Source organism: Lycorma delicatula, chromosome 2 (genome assembly GCF_047948215.1).
Source record: "Lycorma delicatula isolate Av1 chromosome 2, ASM4794821v1, whole genome shotgun sequence".
Lineage (NCBI taxonomy): Eukaryota > Metazoa > Arthropoda > Insecta > Hemiptera > Fulgoridae > Lycorma > Lycorma delicatula.
Genome location: NC_134456.1, coordinates 98,902,955 through 98,927,788, shown reverse-complemented (window position 1 = coordinate 98,927,788; position 24,834 = coordinate 98,902,955). Strand labels below are relative to the sequence as shown.

General features: G+C 29.0%; 1 protein-coding gene and 1 long non-coding RNA gene across 2 annotated transcripts in view; one reads left to right on the top strand and one right to left on the bottom strand.

The window, feature by feature from the left end:
• The window catches only part of Megf8 (multiple EGF like domains 8), a 195,422-nt gene that overhangs the window by 42,739 nt on the left and 127,849 nt on the right, over positions 1-24,834 (top strand). Inside the window, exons 5-9 of the mRNA XM_075355891.1 lie at positions 5,388-5,566; positions 13,019-13,188; positions 15,864-15,967; positions 18,294-18,538; positions 24,525-24,803. Coding sequence (XP_075212006.1) covers positions 5,388-5,566; positions 13,019-13,188; positions 15,864-15,967; positions 18,294-18,538; positions 24,525-24,803 — 977 coding nt within the window. The remainder of the gene's footprint in view (positions 1-5,387; positions 5,567-13,018; positions 13,189-15,863; positions 15,968-18,293; positions 18,539-24,524; positions 24,804-24,834) is intronic.
• LOC142319044 (uncharacterized) lies at positions 6,283-10,154 on the bottom strand. Its single transcript, XR_012755094.1, has 2 exons — positions 9,588-10,154; positions 6,283-6,586 (listed from the first exon to the last, which is right to left on the bottom strand). It is a non-coding gene; the product is annotated as an uncharacterized LOC142319044 (long non-coding RNA).

Genomic DNA, 24,834 nt, shown 5'->3' with positions numbered 1-24,834 from the left:
CTGGCTTTCAAATTGGGACTTCCGAATGACATCTTTAGTTTGGTAAACAACCAGAAATCACAAGAAGCCATGTTTGATGTTAAGGATCCTGGATTTAATGTGATGGGTAGGCAGGTACATTTTGTTATGCGACTTTTGCTTGGGTTCTCACAGACCAACATACAAATGATGTAGAAAGATAGAGATATACCATTTGTTTACAGTTTGGCCTTCTGTTACATATTCCTGACGACAACTCTATGGTATATAAAAAAAAACTCTTTCGTTTTACCCCTCATCTGTCTTGGTTTTTGGCCTTGGGAGGATGATGGTGACTTCCACAGTGATGACAGAGTTTTGGTTTTTAGTCGTACCTGCACATCCAAGATTCATACTGGTACCATGAGCTTATAGAAGTGAGAATCACCATTAGCACTTTGCACCATGCCCTGCATTATATCAAAATGAATTTCTCTCTTTTAGCAAATATAATTCTGTATATATTTAATGGTTGCTTTGTGCACTCCAAATTTCATTAAAATCATGTTTGTAAGTAACCAACAATGTTAATACATTTCTTTAAAAATCAAATGTTATCGAGTAACCAAGTTAGCTGATCATGTAACCAGCTTACCAAGGAAGCTGATCTGGCATGTGAAATCAGCCTGCTGGTGTATTGGCCATACTCTATTGATTTAGCCGCTTTGAAAACAGTCATACTGCTCTTTAACTACTTTACCCCATAGCTTCATTCTGAAAAGCCTGCTTAATCTTAAAATTGTTTTGTTTCGGGTATAACCAGACTTGTGGCAGAACTTGATGTAGTAATGTTCGGTGCATTGTGGTATTATCCAAAATATATAAGTGTGACAAAACCTGTTTCACTAACACAACATGTGCTCACCTCCTCTATGAATCATGAGACCTTGCCGTTGGTGAGGGGGCTTGAGTGCTCAGGGATACAGAGTAGCTGGACCGAAGGTGCAACCATATCGGAGAGGTATCTGTTGAGAGCCAGACTAAGGAATGATTCCTGAAAGAGGGCAGCAGCTCTTTCAGTAGTTGTTAGGGGCGTGAGTCAGGACGACTTAAACGGCCGTATCAACATCACTCAGTCCTCTGAGTACTGCGCAGCTGAAAGCAATGGAAAACTACAGCTGCTTTTTTTCCAAGAAAATGTGGCTCTCTGCATTTTCACATAGCAATAATGGAGGCGCCTTCCTTGGTAAAATATTCCGGAGGTAAAATAGTCCCCCGTTCGGATCTCCGGGTGGGGACTACTAAGGAAGGGGTCACCAGAAAATTAAAAAATAACATTCTACGAGTCGGAGCGTGGAATGTTAGAAGCTTGAAAAAGGTTGGTAGGCTAGAAAATTTAAAAAGGGAAATGGGTAGGACAAATGTGGATATAGTAGGAATTAGTGAGGTTCGGTGGGAAGAGGAAGGCAACTTTTGGTCAGGTGATTTTAGAGTAATTAACTCAGCGTCAAATAATGGGCAGGCAGGAGTAGGTTTTGTGATGAACAAGAAGATAGGGAGGAGAGTGGAGTATTTCAAAACGCATAGCGATAGAATCATTGTAATAAGGATAAAATCAAAACCTAAACCGACAACGATTGTTAACGTCTATATGCCTACAAGCGCCCATGATGATGATGAGGTAGAGTGTGTATACGAAGAGATTGATGAAGCAATTAAACACGTAAAAGGAGATGAAAATTTAATAATAGTTGGAGATTGGAATGCAAGCATTGGAAAAGGCAAGGAAGGAAATATAGTGGGTGAATACGGGCTGGGCAAAAGGAATGAAAGAGGGGACCGACTTATAGAATTTTGCACGAAGTATAATTTAGTAATTGCCAACACCCAATTTAAAAATCATAATAGAAGAATATACACTTGGAAAAAGCCAGGCGATACTGAAAGGTATCAGATAGATTATATCATGGTTAAGCAAAGATTTAGAAATCAACTCGTTGACTGCAAAACTTACCCTGGAGCAGACATTGATAGCGACCATAATTTGGTGATAATGAAATGTAGATTGGGGTTTAAAAACCTGAAGAAAAGGTGTCAGATGAATCGGTGGAATTTAGAGAAGCTTGAGGAAGAGGAGGTAAAGAAGATTTTTGAGGAGGACATCGCAAGAGGTCTGAGTAAAAAAGATAAGGTAGAAAATGTAGAAGAAGAATGGGAGAATGTTAAAAAGGAAATTCTTAAATCAGCAGAAGCAAACTTAGGCGGAATAAAGAGAACCGGTAGAAAACCTTGGGTTTCAGACGATATATTGCAGCTGATGGATGAACGTAGAAAATATAAGAATGCTAGTGATGAAGAAAGTAAAAGGAACTATCGGAAATTAAGAAATGCTATAAACAGGAAGTGCAAACTGGTGAAAGAAGAGTGGATTAAAGAAAAGTGTTCAGAAGTGGAAAGAGAAATGAACATTGGTAAAATAGATGGAGCATACAGGAAAGTTAAGGAAAATTTTGGGGTACATAAATTAAAATCTAATAATGTGTTAAACAAAGATGGTACACCAATATATAATACGAAAGGTAAAGTCGATAGATGGGTGGAATATATTGAAGAGTTATACGGAGGAAATGAATTAGAAAATGGTGTTATAGAGGAAGAAGAGGAAGTTGAAGAGGATGAAATGGGAGAAACAATACTGAGATCTGAATTTAAGAGAGCATTAAAAGATTTAAATGGCAGAAAGGCTCCTGGAATAGACGGAATACCTGTAGAATTACTGCGCAGTGCAGGTGAGGAAGCGATTGATAGATTATACAAACTGGTGTGTAATATTTATGAAAATGGGGAATTTCCATCAGACTTCAAAAAAAGTGTTATAGTTATGATACCAAAGAAAGCAGGAGCAGATAAATGTGAAGAATACAGAACAATTAGTTTAACTAGTCATGCATCAAAAATCTTAACTAGAATTTTATACAGAAGAATTGAGAGGAGAGTGGAAGAAGTGTTAGGAGAAGACCAATTTGGTTTCAGGAAAAGTATAGGGACAAGGGAAGCAATTTTAGGCCTCAGATTAATAGTAGAAGGAAGATTAAAGAAAAACAAACCAACATACTTGGCATTTATAGACCTAGAAAAGGCTTTTGATAACGTAGACTGGAATAAAATGTTCAGCATTTTAAAAAAATTAGGGTTCAAATACAGAGATAGAAGAACAATTGCTAACATGTACAGGAACCAAACAGCAACAATAACAATTGAAGAACATAAGAAAGAAGCCCTAATAAGAAAGGGAGTCCGACAAGGATGTTCCCTATCTCCGTTACTTTTTAGTCTTTACATGGAACTAGCAGTTAATGATGTTAAAGAACAATTTAGATTCGAAGTAACAGTACAAGGTGAAAAGATAAAGATGCTACGATTTGCTGATGATATAGTAATTCTAGCCGAGAGTAAAAAGGATTTAGAAGAAACAATGAACGGCATAGATGAAGTCCTACGCAAGAACTATCGCATGAAAATAAACAAGAACAAAACAAAAGTAATGAAATGTAGTAGAAATAACAAAGATGGACCGCTGAATGTGAAAATAGGAGGAGAAAAGATTATGGAGGTAGAAGAATTTTGTTATTTGGGAAGTAAAATTACTAAAGATGGACGAAGCAGGAGCGATATAAAATGCCGACTAGCACAAGCTAAACGAGCCTTCAGTAAGAAATATAATTTGTTTACATCAAAAATTAATTTAAATGTCAGGAAAAGATTTTTGAAAGTGTATGTTTGGAGTGTCGCTTTATATGGAAGTGAAACTTGGACAATCGGAGTATCTGAGAAGAAAAGATTAGAAGCTTTTGAAATGTGGTGCTATAGGAGAATGTTAAAAATCAGATGGGTGGATAAAGTGACAAATGATGAGGTATTGCGGCAAATAGATGAAGAAAGAAGCATTTGGAAAAATATAGTTAAAAGAAGAGACAGACTTATAGGCCACATACTAAGGCATCCTGGAATAGTCGCTTTAATATTGGAAGGACAGGTAGAAGGGAAAAATTGTGTAGGCAGGCCACGTTTGGAGTATGTAAAACAAATTGTTGGGGATGTAGAATGTAGAAGGTATACTGAAATGAAACGACTAGCACTAGATAGGGAATCTTGGAGAGCTGCATCAAACCAGTCAAATGACTGAAGACAAAAAAAAAAAAAAAAAAAAAAAAACATGTGCTCTAGTACCAATTCTCAACCAAGTTTACTATTCTTACTCAAAAAGTTTAGAGAAAAAAAATGGGAGTCAGGTACTTTTGAACAGAATCGAATACATTTGTGGACTGCTAGACTTTGTAAGTGTCCGCTGAAATTGTATTGAATTGTTGTTGATAGTACATTTTTATTAATAAGTGAATTTTATTTAGGAACAAAATTATTATTCTAATATAAAACATTTATTCCAATTAAACATTTTGTTTTATAACTAGATAGCAGCAATCAATGTTTTCAATGGTAGTTATGCTTTCTTTTAGTTTTGTTTCATGTTATTTATATCCTTTCTCTTGATTTTAAAATTTGAACATATGCATATATATATATATATACATTACGTAATATATAAAATACTGTAATATAAAGTAATTAAAATATACTTTGGTTTTGGGTATCATCAGATATTTGTCAGAATTTCTTATAGTAATGTTTGGTGCATTTTGTCGTACTGGTAGTGTAAATGAAAGGGAAGGTCTGGTAAGTGTGGCCACACATGAGAATTATAGATGTGTCCTAGAATCAGGTTTTGGAGTCACCCAAACAAAATCTTTGATGAACATCCTTGAAAATGAACATCAGCAATATATCGCTTTGGCAATTGTTTAAAGACATAGGTGGATGGATTTCTGTACCAAATTCAGGTTGGACAATAAAAATAATATAGAACGGCTCCAGTACTGCATATTTTGGCGCATGCTGTATGTACTATTAGTACCAGTGATTATAATTAGATTTTAATTTTTTGAATGTTATAAAAAAGAAAAAAAAATTATATTTTTTTCTGTAATAAATATCTATAATAGATTATTTATGGTAACTGTTTAGTTTTTTATTTATATTTGATATGTTGGTCTCTGTTTTGTCTGCTATTAATTCTCTACTTTCTTTCTATGACTTACATGTTTGCATTCTGTGATATATGTCTATAAATTTTCTGTGAAGATTGAAATAATAAAGTGTGCTTTTAATTTTTTATACTTCTTTTTATGTTATTTTGGATAGTTATGAAAGATATAATCTAATTCTACTATGAAATAAACTGAATTTTGCCGTATTTATGTCTATTAATGCTTAACTATAATTCTGTTTACATTTTTGCTTAAATTTGTGCATTTTTTTTGTGGGTTTGGCTTGAGTGTTCTAACATTTTTGTGTTTTGTTTTATTTGAAAGATGGCACTGGCTATATGAAGGTGGTTTAACACCTAGAGCAGCTCATTCTGCTATATATTCAACTGAGACTGATTCACTTTATGTATTTGGAGGATATGATCTCAATCATATATTAGGTGATCTGATGGTGTTCCGTTTCAACACTAGCAATTGGGAAGATGAAAATGGAACTCCTATCAGTAAGTTATGGCATATGACAATTAGATTTTGAGAAATGGAAATTCTATTTGAGCACTGGGAACATTTTGATTATTAACTAGTGATAAATAACTAGAATTTTAAAATGTTTAATTTTTATTGTTGCTATATAATCTTTATTTTCAATCCCTGAAATATTATTGCAAAAATAAAATTATTTACATAGGTTTAAAAAACATGGTTAAATTTTGTAAAACTATTAAAAGGAAAATGTTCACTGCATAATAGCTTATTTTTCTAAAAGATCTTCATAAGATAAATGTGTTAATAGTACAACGATTTGGATCCAGTAATTTTGTAAAATATTCTTTTGTGCTTTACTGCTTGAACTAGTTTTTTGTTTCTGTGTAAAAACTTTTACTTTAAGTATTCAAAAATGTTTTGTTGATATCCGAAGGACATATTCTGATAAAACTCTGTTTAATAGTATTTCAGCCAGGTTTTTAATATGTGTTCATACTTTCTTAGCTACAATACATATGATGGTAGCCTTTCATGGTCGATGATTGTTTTTAATAGTATCTTATTTCTGCATGCACCTCTTGCTCTAATTTATGAAGTACACCTTTGTTAAATATGAAGAATAAGAAAATTACATTTTGCATTTATGACATTTATCAAAAAATCGAAATATGTGGTGTTTTGTTTATAATTAATTAATGAGAGAGGAAATAGTAATTAATGTAATAAAAGTATGTAAATAAAAAGTAACAAGTAATTTTTATTTTTAAGACTACAGTGATTTTATTTTAATAAAAGATTGTTTTAAAAACAAAATTAGAAACAGGCCCAATAGGAAATTTGCCAGAGGTTCCTGAATCGATTTCAATGAGAGGAGAATAATTTTTTGCATCAAATAGTCAGATGTTATGAGACATGGATCCATCACTACACTTCTGAGTCGAAATCTGAGTATGGAGTTGCATAGAAGTAGAGCCTTGTCCTGTATAGGCAAAAATATGTCCATCTGTTGAAGAAGTCCTTGTAACTGCCTTTTGGAACTGCAAATGACAAAAAAACATCTTTCCAATTTCTCCAAGAATATTGCATTGTGAATGCTACATACTACTGCCAACTCTTGGAAAAGTCAATCTTGACCAGGATTTTAACTCTGAACCTCCTGGATAAAAGGCATTATTACTTTACCATGGTGGAGATTATTTAAAGACAGTTGAAATGTCTAGAACATTTTTTTTTGTGTACACTTGTTTTTTTTTTGTATATATACGCTATCAATATTAAATTTTCAAAACATCTTCAATAAAGTCTGTAAAATTTGAAATAATAATTATTATTACTCTTAAAAAGTTTCATTGTGTGATAACAATTTTTGCCATTAAAAAATTATTTAAATGTCATACAAATTTATTGGTCATTTTGTTTGCTGTTCATTGTGTAAGGTAACAATTAAAAACTATATAATTCGAAAATTCATAATTTTGTGAAAAATAAAAAAAAATCATAATAATGTCTAATACATAGTATTACTAAACAACCCGCACCTAATAAAAAACTGGTATGTGTAGTAAGTGTAAAAGAAGATAAATTTTTTCTTGCCATTATTATAGTATATAATAAATGGAATATGATAATTATTTTTTAATATTTTTGTTGTATTGCTGTCATATCCTCTTTTTCTATAGATAAGAATTTTTGTATTCCACTATTACTTATCAGACAACAATCTTATTTATAAAAAAATTTAAATCTGTTTTAAAATAAAAATCAATGACGTACGTAATATTCTTTCGGTTGTATTTGATTACAAACTAACTGTAATCAATAAATTTTTATTAAATATTATACAGGTCTGATGATTTAGTGTATGAGATGAAAAAAATTGTGTTATTTTTTAATACTTGTTTATTTTTTTATGCCTAAGGATGCATTTTTAATAAAATGTTTATGAATTTGTTATATAATGTAGTTAAATTATACTCCAAACTATGTATTTTGTCACTGAACCAGAGTTATAAAATATTAGCAAGGTATTGAACGGTGGTTATTAACATTTTTCAAAAAATCATTATTTTTTCCTATCACTAAATTCCTTTAATAGATTTTCGTTACATATTCAGTAAATTTCAAAATTTTTTATATTTATGGTTTGGACACACAGTAATCGAAATATTCAGTTTCTGTCCAATCTACTGTTGTGATTAAAACATTTTAACATTTTTTTTTCTTTAATTCCTCTTTAAGTGGTTTAGGTTAAATTTCATATGAAAAATTCTAATTATACAATGACACTGTTTTTCTCACATTCTCAAATGAAGTACTCATGAGGTAAATTTTCAGGATTTTTTAGTGGCCTTGATATAGGCCCGATCCAATGTAATGAAGTATCTTGAAATTTTCGTGTAAAATTTGTTAGACAATATTAATATTAAGATGTGATAGTGCGCTATCTAGGTGGAAATAAAAAAAATATATGAATTTAGAGTTTACGAAAAACAATTTGTTAATTGTTACTTAAATGTTTTCACAAGAATTTTTTTTAATAAAGACATTTTCTTTACAAGAGTTTTCATTAAGCAACGTGAAACATTAAATCTTAAATTGTTTACTTTCTTAGAATGTTAATGTGATCCCTTTTATGCTTAATTATCAATTAACATACCAATTATCACTTAACACTTTGAGGACCAGACTTTTTTGGAGATTGTTAAAAAAAATTACATGTGTATATTATTAACGGTAAAAAAACTGTACAATGCCTAATGGTGACTATTTATAAGCTTGTAATAAAAAATGTATAAAATATTTTTATTACAAGATATTTTTTAGCATTTTTTTTTTAATTCTAGGAAAATCAATCCACTATCAACATAAAATCTTTTTTTATTGTTATATCTTCAAAAAATTTTCTAAATATTAAAGAACCCAAAACAGAGATAGAAAATCTGATGTGGACACCACATGACTTCCTTGACGCCTGTTAAATTACATATACACATTTCTTTGCTGCACTTCATTTAGATTTATTTCATTTGAAAGTGAGATACGATCCTCCAATTTTTTAATAAAGTGGACAGTTAACACAATTGCTGAAACTAGAGAATTTGTACAAAAATTAAGAACAGAAGAATTTATCAAACCAAAGAGCGATTAAATGATTGGCAACAAAAAACATCTAAACGAAATAATGATCATCTCCGACTTAGGGAGAATATTGTCCGACAGTAGAGAAGTAATGAACTAAAAGATAAGAATTTTTTTGCAATTTATTAAAGATCGGGCATGTATGCCTTAATTTATATTTGGTTCTTGTGAGGATCTATTTTTCATTCACTCTGTAGTTAACTTTGATGTAGATAAAATTAAACAGAAACCCCAGAATAATTAAATAAAATTAAACCAGAAAAAAAAATAATACGATTCTAAATTATAATTTTCAATTAATATTAAATAATCAGATGTTTCACCAAATCTATTACATATAGAAATTTGTAAAAATGCCTATTTAATTACATATACATATTTTTAAATATACATAAAATTTTATTTCACTGATAACTTTCAATTTTTTTTACTTTTTTTGAAGTTATTATTGAATTATTAATTAATATAAATTTTTTTACAATCATGGGTTAATAATTATTAATAAATCAATATATTTAAATTAAAAAAAAGAGTTAAATAAATTAAAATAAAGTTAAAAAAAAAGGAGATGAAGTCTGATTTGAACCGAAAGATCCAAATATTTCGTTAATTAAAATTTTATTTGGCTACAAACTCTGGAACCAATGAAAATAAGTACCACTTAATATATTGCTGAATAGCTCTTAATGTCGGCTTATTACTTCAGTTAAGAAAAAGTTCGAAATCCAAATTTTTGGGGATTTTGGGCTTTTTTGGACACTTTTGGTTCAGTCAGTTTTAATCGAAAGGGGAGGTGCACAATTAGATGTTATAACAGTCCTAAATTCAAAATTTCAACATCCTACGGCTAATCATTTTTGAGTTATGTGAGATAAATCTCACATAACTCGGCAAACTCACCTTGCCGAAAGTGGTCAAAATGGATTCAGATGGTCAAATGGATATTCCATTAAAATCTAAAAACTGAAATTTTTGCAGTCACAGACAGTACTTCCTAAAACAAAAAAAAAAGAGTTTGAAGTTACAACTCAAAAGCAGGAAACAATTTCACTATTTCATGATTTTTAGAATTGTTGCCCTATTTTGCATTAAACCTGAAAATTTCATGATTTTTGGAAAGAAATTGATCAATTTTAGTCAAATTTGTAAAATTAAGCTTTTTAGAACTGTCAGTACACAAATCACTATCAGATTGAACATTCCTAAGTTCCTGATCTATTTCACTTGGTGTTCGAACACTATTCATTTTGCATCTTATAGCAACTTGTTTATAAATATTGCCAGAAAAATTAAAACAAAACACTAAGATAAAATAAGTATAATGTTACGATCCGAATGTCACAAACAATTAAAAGCATTGATAAACGACATTGTTTTTGGCTCATCTACGTACTGTACTACACACCAGTAAATACAATGTTGTAAAAAAACTAAATAAATAAAATAAAGCATTCATTTTCACTTCGAACAAACTATGATTCACAACTGATTTAAAACAATAACAAATGAATGATAAATACATATTATGCAACAAACACAATTGAATGTTCTGTAATTGTAAAAACATAAATAATCGTTAAGTTCAGAATAATAATTATTTTTGTTTACCATCTGAATATTGCGATATCATGTGTGCAACTTTAAACAATAACAAATTTAATTTATATCATAAGCAGACCATGTCTGCCATGACAGTCAAACATGTGATCAGTACAAACGTCATTTTGACACTGATGAAATTTCACCAAATTGTTTTTCTTGCATAAAATGTGAATGACGAAAAACTATCAGTTTGTCTTTTTAACAAAAAATTCAACCTGACGAAAAATCGTAAAACTCCAAAGGGTTAAGTGAAAAATAGTTCTGTTTGTAAAGATTATATCACTTAAAAATGGTTCATGTACTAATTTAAAAAAAAAATTAATGAAGTAGCTGTAAATGTTTTTTCTTTGTTAATTAATTTAATTTCTTGCAACAATTGAATTTTATATGCAGGCATGAGGATCTTTCATTATATTATCATGATCAGATGTTGGTTTTGGAATTTGCAGTTAGGGGTGGTTTTAATGTGAGATGGATCTAAAGGACTTAATACTATTATTAATTAATTTATCAGGTTCTTCTGATACTTTTATACTCCTCTCTGTTTCCTTGATTGATTGTACCATTGTTTATTATTTTCATTTGGTGGACCCTTCATAACTATACACTAAAATGCATTTAAAACTACTAAAAAATTACTGACATACCTTTTGTATGCTATGGAACTTGCAGTTTTTCTTGAATAGTAAACACTAGTAACCAACCCTGACAACACAGCAATTATTCTAGCTCAGGATGAAATGGGAATTACACAGTGAAGAGAGATATCCAGCTCTGATAATATAATTTCTTAAAATATCCCTAATGCCTTGCTGTTATCTATTAAATCATCAATTTTTGCTATAAATTCCCTAACACCTGATTTGTACAATGTAGCCTTGTATAGAAACATATATTTTTTATTGAAAATTACAAATTTTATCAGTGTATAAATGAAATAATCCTTAAATAAAATCATCGTGGAAGAGTATAAATACGTAGTGTGCTGTATTGTTGAAATTAAAAAAAAACTAATGAAGTTTATTTCTCAAGTAAAACCATTGGGATCTACTGAACTGTTTTTTGCTGTTTTCATTAGTGTAACTTCTTCTACTGATCTCTTTCCTTCCACCTTTCATCTCCTGTCACATCTTCATGACTAAACCCCCTGATCTTTACATCATTAATCTTTCCAATCAAATTGGTGCTAGGTATTACAATAAACTTCTTTCATTTTCTCTCAGTACCAGTGTTGCATCTCTTAATCGTGCTTCAAGTACCTTTTTCCATGACTAACCCACTCATCTTTCTGTTAATTCAAATTTCCAAGTTTTTGTACTTTTACTCTCTTTCTTATCACCCAATCGCTTTCATGGTTTCATCCTTGCCTTATCTGTATCTCATGGATACTGCAATCAACTATTGGTCCTTTAACACTTAGCTCCAGCAGTTAGTGTTAAGCAAATTTTTTATTTTTTTATTTCTTCTATTTTCTCATCATATCACTTATATACTGATAAAATTGCTATTACTCTGTTTTTTCTTATTTTATCATTAATTTTTAGTTCACTAATACAATCTTTCTTGCTCTCTAATTATTTAATATCTTCCATTTTATTTAACAATAATCTGTTATGTTTCACATAACTTTCATCCTTCATCTTCTGTCAGATTTCTCGCCTAATGAAAATTAGGGGGAAAAGATAAAATGAAATTAACATTCCCTTTTCTTAATTATATACTACCAAGTTTCAATCACAAACCACCTTATTTCTTCTTCATCTTTATAATTGCACAATATACCATTGCTGCTAATAAACAAGTCAGTAGAACAAAAATATTAAAAATTAATAAAATTATAAAAAAATGGAGAAAGGTTTTTAGAATCTGTTTAATATTTCTCCTGTAAATCTATGTTTCTCATTCTCCTCTGCAATATTCTCATTCTGTTAGTCGGTTAATTGAATGGTTTAATATATTTTCTTATTCCTTCCATTAATTTTTAATTTTCATTCCTTTGAGAGAGTGTTAATCATTATCTTCATTCTAATCAGATGCTTTTTAACTGTCTTATACTATTATACAATAATTCAGTTTCTTTTAACCAGGTCACAATCAGATGTTCAAAAAAAAAATCTTAACTAATTTGTTGTTAATGCAAAAGTAATAAAGGCCTGCAACATTTCTTATTTTTTATTGTATCAAATTTTTTATTGTCTTTAGTACTAAAAAATAGTTAAGCTAGTGTGTTCTAAGATTTAATTTGATTAATTCTCTATTAAGAAACACTTTAATAAGCCAAGAACTTCCAGTTCTAAATGACAATTGTGTATGATTGCAAGATCAAGATTAAACAGCTAAGCGATCTAAATGGAGAAGTAATTAATATTAATTACTTCTCCATTTGTTTCTCCAGAATGCAAATGCCTCTAATTTTGAATTCTGTGAATTTTTTGATTAAAATCTTGTTGCATAATTGTTATTAAACATTTTTTGTGCCATCTTGTTAACTTAACCTTGCTCTTGCCTAATGCTTCAGTTTTATTGTATTCTTAAACCTTAAAGCACACTTATTGTTAAAAAAAAATTACTGATATGCTTCTGTTAGAAAGAAAAGAGTAATAACTTGTGTGAAATTACACAAAAGAAATAAGACTATTACCTTTTATTTTTTATTATTTTATTTAACCAAGTTAATATTTTGTTACTTAAAAAAAAAGTTGTTAGATAAAGAATTAATTTTGTTCTAGATGGTGTGGCATCTTCTTCAGGGCTATTAGACCAGCAGGCATTGGCTGCTGTGTGGGCAAAAGTAGAGGATGGTGAAGAAGAAAAGTGGGGCTTAAGATCTCGAACATTTTTTAAAAGTGTTCTACTCTCATTAACTGATAACAATACTCTCAGTACTAAATATCATGGTGTATGCATTTTTTTATTACATTTAATTATATTTTTTTATAGTGCTAGTTTATTGTCATTTATTATAATTTTATTTATTTTTTCTTTGAGTTAACACCAATTGCCTTTCACATCTTATTCAAATTTAGTTCTTTAGTGTGCATAATAAATAGACTACTCAGTTGGTTATAACTCTTCAGGAGTTTACAATTCTATGCTTGTTAACTGTACATGAATTTTATATATGACAGACAGAGCATATAATACAGCGATACAAATGTAAAAGACATTAAATAAACATTTAATGTCCATATTAAATTGAATTACATGTAATATGTGTTATATGTTTTAATTGTGTATTATGTATGTATTTTTATACAAGGATACTGAATGGACCTTTCATAAAAACTGTTTATAAACATACACATAAAACATGACTTGGAAAGTCTACATATCAGTAAAAAAGGAAAACTCAACAAATAAGTGCAGTGTGAATGTAGCTTACATAACTATGCAGAAGAAAATCTGTATAAATTATGTAGAACTAATTTAATTCTATTAAATAAGAATTAAATTAGAAACATTAATGTTCTATAAGGATATAGATTTTTTAGCCATTGGCTGTATTCCTAAACATTACATTGCATTGGTTATACGTTTTTATAAACACTTTTGTAAATGCATTGTCATTTTAATATACAGTTATATATATTTTTCATTTAAAATATAGATAAAAATTTTTAAATATTAATTTAAATATTTAAATTAATATAGAATAAAAGTTCATAACGTGTTTTACATGTATTTCAATTAACCCTATATTTTTTATAAATAAAGAGTAGAACTTTTGTCCTTATGTGATGTTTATTTGACAGAACCATGATAATTAGAAATAAGTTTTTGTTATAATGTTCAAAAAATACAATAACTGAAGAGAAAAAATAAAAATGAGGCAGTTGTTTTTATATAAGGCATATTATAAGCAGTTTTAATTTTCAATAGACAATGGAAGTATGCATTTCTCTTCTTTCTTCCCTCCCACCCTTTTACCATCTCTCTATTATTAGCTTATTCTCTCTTTTTATCTCTCTCTGCAAACACACACAAATGCACATCAACTTATTCTCACTCAGTTTTCGTATAAAATAGAAGCGGCAGAATTAATTTTGTTTCTTTTTTATCAAAAAATAGTAATGTTATGAAATACATACTGTCTTAGAAAAAATTAGACCATATACTTTTTATCTATTCACTTTCTTCCAATTTAGTATTTAACTTTTATAACTCTTTGTTCATTAGAATTTGATTTCAATTTCAAATTATACACTGAAATTTTCTCTTTATACTTATTTAGAAATGTTTGAGAATGGTTCACAAAGAAAAGTTTATATTAATGCAGAAAGTTTGTATGATTTAAAAAAAATCTCAAAATTTTAATTGACTTGTTTTGGAAAAAGAAATTTCATAGTTATTTGCACATTCTATCATGAAAACAATAAAATTTTAAATTTTTGTGAATGAAATCCACAAGAAGAGCTATTGATTTTACTAATCTCTTTTAAATTTAGTGAATTGCTTTTGAAAACGTGCCATTTTCTGGGTGGCACATTCTGTTACATAAGCTTTCATAGAAATAGTAAATGAAAAACAATGAGTGAAAATTGTATGCTTTCGTTTACGTGCATTTCTTTTCTGTAAAAACTAAATCCTTTGCTAAACAACAACAGAACTAACAGTTAGTGATTAAACATTCTTAAGGATAAAAAACTAAAATCAATTAAGATTTTTGTAAATTTAAGTTATTGATTCTATTAATTTCTTAAACATTTTAACTGTTTTTGTAGTCAGTTCATTATACTAGTGATTAAGGATATTTGGCTGTTATCGGTTGCTTTAGATACATTTTTATTATGTATAGATTTTTTTTTATTGTATAGAAATTTTTATTATATCATCTTGACCAGGAAATTTTGTTCCTGAAGTTTTTTTACTTTAAGTTCCGGAAACTTCATTAACCTACCTGATAATTAAATAGAATCAGTATTATAAATATAGAATGTAATATTTTTGTTTATTTTCTGAAAAATTTTTATTTTGTTGTTATCCATTTCTTTGTTGTGACTTTTCTCGTTATTACTTACAGTATTCCTCTGCTGTCTTTGAATTACTCTGAATCATTGGCTGAGACTTGTTTCTTGAACAGTTTTCATTTCTATAGGTCTTGACAGTCCTGGGGAGAGCTGTAGTACAGAATTTTAGCATTCTCATCAACATATTTTTGACACCGAAGATGACTATGATTGTATTAAATGCTAAATGAAAATTACAGTTTTTCCTTTGAAATATATGCTAACCCCCAAAATTATAATATTTTATAACTTTGTAAATATTATAATCATCTATAAACAATATCTATTTTATAATCTTATAATAAGTAATGGGAACATCACTTTTAAAAATGTCAGTTGACTGATATTGTAGATATTGTTCACCAGCTGCACACTGGGAAATACTTTCTGACTATCTTATTTATACATGTGAATGATTAAATTGATATGAGTAACCTTGGTATTTGTTTACATTTAATTTTTCATTTTAACTTTATGTATGTGTGTACTGAATTGAAGTAGTTTTGTTTTCCTTTTTTTGGATGTTGATATTTTGTTTTTAGTTTCTATTAATCTTTTTCTGTTTTAGCCACAAGATCCATATCGTCACACGATAAAAGTTAGAAAACGTTCTAGTGGATATCAAAACTTACCAAACCGTCCATCACCTAGATATGCACATTCTGCTTGCAAGTAAGGTTAAAATTTATTTAATGATATTTGTTTTACAAAATTTTTTATTTTTATTTTGTTCCTTTGTAAATTGCAATCCAGATGTAGTATTTTATAACAGACTTATGCTTATTATATAAATTGTCAAATGTTTGATAAGTTACTTTGGTTGGTGTCTTCATAGGTGATATTTGTTTACTATTAATTGCAACATGGTTGACAATATGTTTAGTGAAATTTTATTCTCGCCAAAAGTTATGTATAAATACAACTTGTACAAATTTAAATATACAATTGACAAAAGTACATCCATATCATTTCAGTGTAACATGTTTAATGTGTAACATTGTATCAAAGTATGCTAATTTTAAATGTAAAAGTAATAACAAAAATTGTTAATTTATTACACCCGCAGAATATGAAAGGAGTACAGAATAAGATAGGAAATTAAGGTTGCGTATTGTATTATTATTAATTCAAAATCAAGCTGCATATTTTGGTAGTTGATTTGGGAGATTAATATTGACAAAAAAGGTCCTATAAACATGTGTTTGGAAATGTTTTGCTTTCAAGGTACACCTTGTGAATTCAGATTTCTACTTCAAGGGTAAAATGAAGCTGTACTGAAATTCCTGGGATCCAAATTAAGGGGTAAATTTGCTAGTTTAATATGTTGATTTGAAAATTTAAATAAAATAAAGCGTAGAACTGCATATCTAGTAGTTTCCTGGAAAATTTCCATATTGGAACAGTTGGATATGAAAAAAAAATTGTTTTAGGTTTAATATAAATTAAATTTGTTAAAGGTCCAATAACAAATAAAGTTTCTAACAGAAACTGCACAGTGAAAAGCGATGTAAATAAAACCAGTAGAAAACAAATATAATTCACAGTTTAAACAGAACAAAAATCTTCATAATGTCAAAATATTTAAAAAACAAAACTATTATATAAAACAAAATTACAAAAGATAAAGAACAGAATTAAAAAAATTAAAAACGGTACATCAGTAATTCTTATCTGAAAATTATTTATTGCTGAAATATTTATTTATGATTAATGTTACTAATATATCCAGTTTTACTCGATATGCTGCCAGTTTATTGAATACACCATTTAATATAATGCAACCATACTTCTTGATCATGTCTTTGAAGTTGTATTTTGTTTAGTTTTGTATTGTGATTGTTTTAATTTAATTGGTTTTTTTTATTTTCAGTTGAATATTTGATTTATTTTTCCTTAATTTGTTATATTTCTTGTATATCACTTTGGTTTTTCTGACGGTACCTTCATTAGAACTAGGACTGGTTTTAATAGCTGCTCCGTCTTCTATGTTGTGATTTCTCAATTCTTGTGCATCAATACTTCATCCAACTTGAAAAGAAAAAGTTAGCGTGAAATTGGTAGATCATGGTAGTCATTTTATTGATACGTTTTGACTATTCCTTTAATTACTATATTAAAATAATATCTAAAATTATGATAGAAGTGAGCTATGCGACCGGCATGCATAATCTCTTCCAGCCTTAATTGGATTACCTTTTAAGAGTTGAATCAAGATTCTTTGCAAAAAATATAATTTCTGTACTTCTGAAACTCTTGATAGCTAGAAAAAGGATGAATCAGATTTTCACCAAGAAAGCAATATATTAAATAAAAAGATTTTGTTGGAAATGTGCTTTGGCAATAATGTGCAGATTTTCCTCTACCCGGTGTGGGTGTTTCAAAAATTGATAGTTCCATTTCTTATGAAGCACAATTCATAAGTAACTAGAATATGGCTGCGAAATTGGGATTGTGTGCATATTTTCTAATTAATATTTGATGAAATTTTGTCCTTTCACTACAACGTGATATATAGTATGCATTGCACATATATGGAATGAATGAGATAAATTGCTGTTGTAAAGTTCCCACATTCTTGGTTGTGAAACATTTAAACAACATTACTACCACCTTTTGGTGCTTGCAGTAGTATAGCATTGGGTGTTTTTTATTCAGTATTTGCTTTTTTTACTACCAAAATATTATGCTAGCTGTAATTCAAAACAATTAGTTAATGGAATGGATTTTTCACAATCAGGCATAAATATATTACTAAACCCGTATTTTTTTCAGAGATACGTTAACCACCTCAATTAAACTGATGTTTCAGTACATTTGCAGTTAAACTAGCTTCTCAGTGGATATATTATTGATTTTTATATCTATTTTAATGAAGCTATTGTGAAATATGCTGGCATGTGTTTAAAAAAGATTTACTCATTAATGTGTTACACCTATAAACACAAAATAAAATTTCATTTTTATGCTAATTAAATGTTTAAATGTCCTATATTTTCAGTTACCAAGGTGGATTTGTGCTATATGGTGGAAAACAAAGTAACGGTACCTTGTCAGATGAATTATGGATGTATGAAGTTGTGGAAAGAAGATGGACACTTCGAGCTGTAAATTCTGTTTTTAGACCACCTCCTCTAGCTCGCCATACTCTTACTCTTGCTAATGATAATTGGATATATCTTGTTGGAGGATCAACTGAACAAGGGGAATTTTCTTCTCGTATATTTCAAATTAAATTATCTACAGGTACGTTTTTCAAATCTTAAATTTGCTATTTGCAATTATTTTTTAATTTACTTTTCTGTAATTACATTTTATTATTTTCCTTGTACTTTTCAGTATCTGTTTATTCCACTTGTAGTTTTCTTTTCAATTTTATTTATATTTTTTCCTTGTATATCTGTTCTAATTTTTATGTTAAGGCTGAAATTAGTGCTATAAATGGCCATTATCTTTATTGACAATATTACATTTATATTTTCTTCATTTTCTTGTGTCTAACCAGATTTAGACATTTTTCTTTTTATTAATTTTACATATCATTTAATTTTGCAATATAAGATTTATTTGTTGTTACACTAAGAGATTCTAAAAAAAAAAATCAGTTAAACTTTTGATATATTAATCTTTTGGTCTATTAGACTGTCATCTTCCAAGCAGTGTCCTGTGGTGATCCACATCCCAACAGTATTTACACCTGAGGAAGTAGTTATAAATAGCTTTAGTTGAATTTTTTTTTGCAGGTGAATTAAAAAAAAATTAATCTTTTTTCATTTCCTCAGTCATGTCAAATCTTCAGTCTTCTAATATTGATTCAAATTCAGAAAACAAAAAGAATTTTTTTAAATTGTAAGTTGATAATTCCAATCTACATGTCCTTCTGGTGAAAATTCAAATTAATGACAACTTTACTATCAGAAACATCAATACAACCTTGATATTTGATTGAACTTGAGACGTTTTTTGGTCTTTGAAAGATTTTCCTGCCCATTACAAAGACTGAAAATAATGTTTGCCAGATAGCATAAGTCTGGTTTGGCTGAAGACTGTTTTGACATGATAGCCATAAGCCCATTTTACCACCAGCTTTTATATTATTTAAAAAATGTTTTGTCATCATTGACATGATTTAATAGTTCCTTACAAGTTAAACACAATAATCTTTTTGGTCTTGTAACATCATTCAATTGCATTAAATTGCAACTTTGGCACAGTTTGATGCAATTAATCTTTCATTTAGATTATTATGTCATGAGCTGATACAAATTTTGCATTCATCTGTGAGTTAACATACAAGTTATTTAAATTTTGTGACATGAAAGGCATCTGTCAATATTGCAGGCTTTTCCAGGTGCGTATCATTACACATGTCAACTAAAAAAAATAAAATTTGGAACAGAGAAAGTAGGTGAACTAGAATGTATTTTTTATGCTGAATCGTAAAATGAAATCACATTTTCTTCATCACCCTCATATTTTAAGTTATGACCCTTTAAAATATTGAGAAACTTCTTAGACAATAGAATACAAAAATAATAATAATTACAATTAAAAACTCCTACCTTTATTTTGCAGACATTTATGTTTATATTTTTTCTTATTTTCCTTTTGTGTTCAGCAAAGCCTTCTCTTTTTATCATCCATCAGTAGTCAACTCATCATAGATTCATCCCATCTGCCTTGATAACGTTGTTTCATCTGCAGTATATCTTGGTGGATCCTTTCTCCATGTTCATCGCTGATTTCACCCGAGTTTAAAGGGAAAAAGACCAAATAAGAACGTAAAAAATGAATTTTCAATGACTCTGCAGCCTAAATTTTTTTGTAGTTCACTGAGAAGTTTTTTGAGAGTAGTTTTTTTGAGAGTTCATTTATAAACTGATCATGGTTTTCAGCCTTTTTGTTTCCAAGAAAATTTGTAATAACATCTTTAAATGACTTTGTGCTGCTAGTTCTTTAGGATTCAGTTTGCTATCAAATATATTTTCATAAATTAATTTTCTTATCTGTGGCACAATGAATATTCCCTTTTTTTAATTTGGCTTCACTTAATTGTGAAAAAACTTCTGCTAAATATTTAAAGCCATCTTTATCTAATGCTTTCATAAAATTCTTCGTCAGGCTTAGTTTGGTGTATAGAGGTGGTAAAAGAATATGATCTGCTGCAACAAGGCAAATATTGACAACATTTTCCTTTCCTGCGATAAACTGATTCTTATTGGCCAGTCTTTAACTCCATAGTGTTTATCTGTAGTCCGACTATCCCACAAACACAAGAAATATATATTTTGTAAAGCTACTCTGGAGATCAAGAAGAAGCACTGTTGATTTGCCATGAGTGTTCATCATACTTAAATAGCTTTAAAAATCTTTGACATACTTTCATATGTTTCTTTCATTCCTACAGCATGTGCTACCGGTATAGAAAAACCTTATTCGAATTATGCAACAACACTGCCTTTAAGCATCTTCTTGAGTTTATAAATAAACGCCAATCATGAATAACATATTCAATGTCCAGTTCAGACTTTAGCTCCCTAACATCATGGCAGGAAGAAATAAAATCATCTATTCTATAGTATTTCAGGAAATTTTCATTTTGATTTCTATATACTGAAATTTTAGCATCTTTATTTAACAAATTCCATTTTTTAAGACATGAACCTAGGAGTTCTGCATTTTGTTTTGATAAATACAAGTCACGAGTTAGGTCACTCAGATCTGCTGTTCTGCTTGTGTGATGAATTGAGGTTCAGTATTTGATTCTTCTAGAATGTAATTAATATCTATTGAAGTTGAGGATTCATTGGTCGAGCCTTCTGGGAAACAGAAATCTGTTTCCAAGAAGTTGGAGCGATTGGAATCAGTATATCAACACCATGAAGTACTGGTTTCATTGTTGATGAACATGTGGGTATGTGATACTGCTTTTATTGTTTGAATTGAAACCAGTAATATTTGATAAGGAAAAATAACAGTTTATCATAATGGTTAGTAGGCTGTTGCCAAATCATAGGTACACCAAAAGGCAAACGCTCTTCTTTTACTTTTAACCACTGGGTTAGTTTAATGTAGCACTTGATGGGTGCTACATGTGGAGCCCAGGATTTATCTTGCTCTCCCAAGGGACAGTCAAAATAATGTTTGTAAGCTATTTTTAGCAGATTCAATATTGGTTTTCGTTGACTTTTCATGGTGAATTCTTCGCAAACATAAAAAATATTTGAAGAATTTTTACAAGCACAATTTTTATTTACTGTCAAATTCAAAAATTTTTTAATGAAAGTAAACTGAAATATTACAGAAATACTTACTTAATTAAAAAAATAATTAAATTTTAATTTATAGATACTTAATTACTTAAAATACTTTGTAAAATTGTTTCACCATGGAGTGCAGTAAAACACAGTATGCACAGACACACACACAAAACTTAACAAGTCTTGTTGTTCAATAAAAAAATACCAAAAGTCGTTCTGTCATAAACATCTTTCACTAAATTTACGGCATCACTTATAAAACAATCTTTGTAATATCTGTATGATAAACTACTACCACTACTAAAGAAGACAGCAAGTCATACCAAGAACTGAACTGAAGAAAATTTCATTGCATTGAATTACTCATTACTTGACTCACTGACATGTCTGGCTTGACATGAAATGACATCATTTGACTGTTATCTATTAAATATAGGTCTGCAACATGTAAATTTAAATCAGATGTGAATAATCAACTACACAGACGTACTAACTTATTTTAATTGTTTGTTTCACAAATGATCGAACAAATAAATTTAAGCAGTTGTAACTTAAGAACGTTAAGCGATGGGTTGTTTCAGAATACATATTCAGATTCAGCATATAAAATACTATGTAGAACACCTACTCCCTTTTCAGTTCCAAATTTTATGTTGACTGGTGTATTAACCAGTCACATTTAAATAAAATGTTGTTAATTGTTTATATCTTTCATTGAGTACAACTTAAAAAAAAATCACTGACATAATCTTATTTTAATAATTTACACATTTTCCCATACATCTTTCCAAGCTTTAAAAAAAATTTCTTGTTAATTTAAGAAATTTGACAAAACAACACAAACAGTCACAGTGTATAAACTGCAAAACATACAAAGAAGTAATGAGATATAACTTCATAGTTTTTGCTTTATTCATTGGTACCAACCACGCATAAAGGAAATCCCTGTTATGCAGTTAAAAAGTTAGATTATTGTTTAACATACCTTTTAGTTATACTTAATGAATATATTAATTTTATTATGATTTTTTTAATAATATGCTGAATTTTGTTTTCAAACTTACCGAAGTTCAGCCATTGTAAACAAACATCTGCATGTAAAAGTTTTTTTAAGATCATACTTAAATGTAGTAAAATATTGTTCCATGTTAAAACATTTCAATTTTTGTAGTCTTAAATAGGTGTTTAAGAAATATGAAAATTCTATAGAATAACAATTAATAGTAGTACAAACTTCTTCTACTTCTAATAAAGTAAATTTATTTAGAAGAAAAAAATCATATCCGTACAATTTATGAATATTTATTATTAATATTTCCTGTTTTATTCTTAATTATTTCACATACACGATTTGGCTTTAGTTCAACAAGAATACTATTATTTCTTAATTATGAAACCATATCGATGTTATTGCTTTAATGAGGTCAGTTTTTGTAGTATATTCACTGATTGATGGATATAAGCCGGTGATGAAATTTCATATGATTACACTTGCCTTTCTTGTGAGGTGAAAAGGAACCAGTTTTAAAATAGCATTCACTGTCCCTAGTCCAACTCCACACTCGAAAGCTAATTGTCATTGTGTGATATTGGTATGCTCAGAAAGAGAAACAATTTCTAAAACGCTGTCTTGGAATTATGTCTATTTTTATATACTTAAGACATACAGAACAAAAAATATGATTTTGTAATGAAAAATGAAATAAATTTTTATCTGACCCCAGAATCATAAAAGTATTACTTTATCACAGATCTGATAGCAGGTAGTATAGCCATTATACAGGTTTGCATTATCTATGGTTAGTCATTATTGCTTGCAGTGTTTGGCTCTTCTACTCCAATATCAATAGGTAAATTGTAATTTGACAATTGTAATTATCATTTTAATAATAATTTAATTCTTATTTTAAAAAAAAGCCAAAATTGTTGCCAAATATTGCAGCTCATAATTGAAAAAAAATTTGCTAACTTGTAAAACTGAACAAACAATAAATATTTTTCAATAAGGAGTAAAAACTGGTAGTAAGCATTGCGTTATTGACTCTTTTGTTACTAACACTACTTATGTATTTCATTTGTTTGTCAAGTATGATTAAATAGTGCATAATTTTTTGCACATTACAGAAGATTTTTCAGAGCATTATATATATATGAATTTAAAATGGTACCTCAGTACAGGTTCAGTGTTGATCTTAATATAAAAGAAATAACACAATTATTCTAACTTCATGTAGATGCAAAGTACATCATTAACAAACTATGACATAGCATTTGTTGTAGTTGAAGTTCTGCAGATTAGTAACTACCTTGCATGCTACTTTACCTTGCAGTTATTCATAGAAACCATAATTGCAATTAAACAATTAATATATTGAGTTTAATTGTAAGAACTTATGACATTTTAACGTTTTTAATTTTCTTAGTAGTTTATTAGTTAAATGTAAAATACAGATAATTACTGGAAAATTATAAGCTTTTAATAATGTTCACCTTTCTTGTTTAGCTGTGAGAATTTCAATTTAATTTATAGAAATAAGGAAAATTACAGTTCAGTAGAATTATAGTTTGTTGTAAATTTTAATTATGACACTTTTAAGTCATTTATAGTTCAGTTGCTGTGATATTTTTTGATATACGTCGTCTTGAAGACACAGAACATAGTTTTGTTTTCAGAATTTTGATGTCATTCTTATAACGTGTGGAAGAAATTTGTTGGTTTTGTTATTTTAAATAGATTTTGTTTTCCTGCTGAGGTAAGGTTGAAGTTATTTTTATGGAATGAAAATAATTAGCTATTTTTACTGATACTGTTTATTATTAAGTGGGTTGAAAGAAAACATTCATTTTAATATAACAAATAAAGAGTGAAATTATCTTGTCGTTGGAAAATTTGCAAAATGTTAATACTCTGCAAAAGATATTAAAAAACAAAACAAACACAAGATAGTATATGTTTTTTTTCTGTGTTACAGTTGGAGGTGATGAACAGTGGAGTGAAGTTATACCTCGAGGTGGTAAACAATTGGATGTTAGAATTGTTGCCCATTCAACTGTATATAATCCTGCATCACAGTCTCTTCTTATTTACGGTGGTATTCTTGCTAGTGTCGCTCGTTTTTCTACTCTTAGTGATCGTATTTTTTCTTTTCATCTTATAAACAAGCATTGGACTGAAATTCATTATCCTCGTGCTGAACTAAGAGATTCTTATGTTCCTAGGGAAAGGGCCTTTCATACTACTACATTAATCGGTTAGTTTTATTTAGAAAGAATAAGTGATCT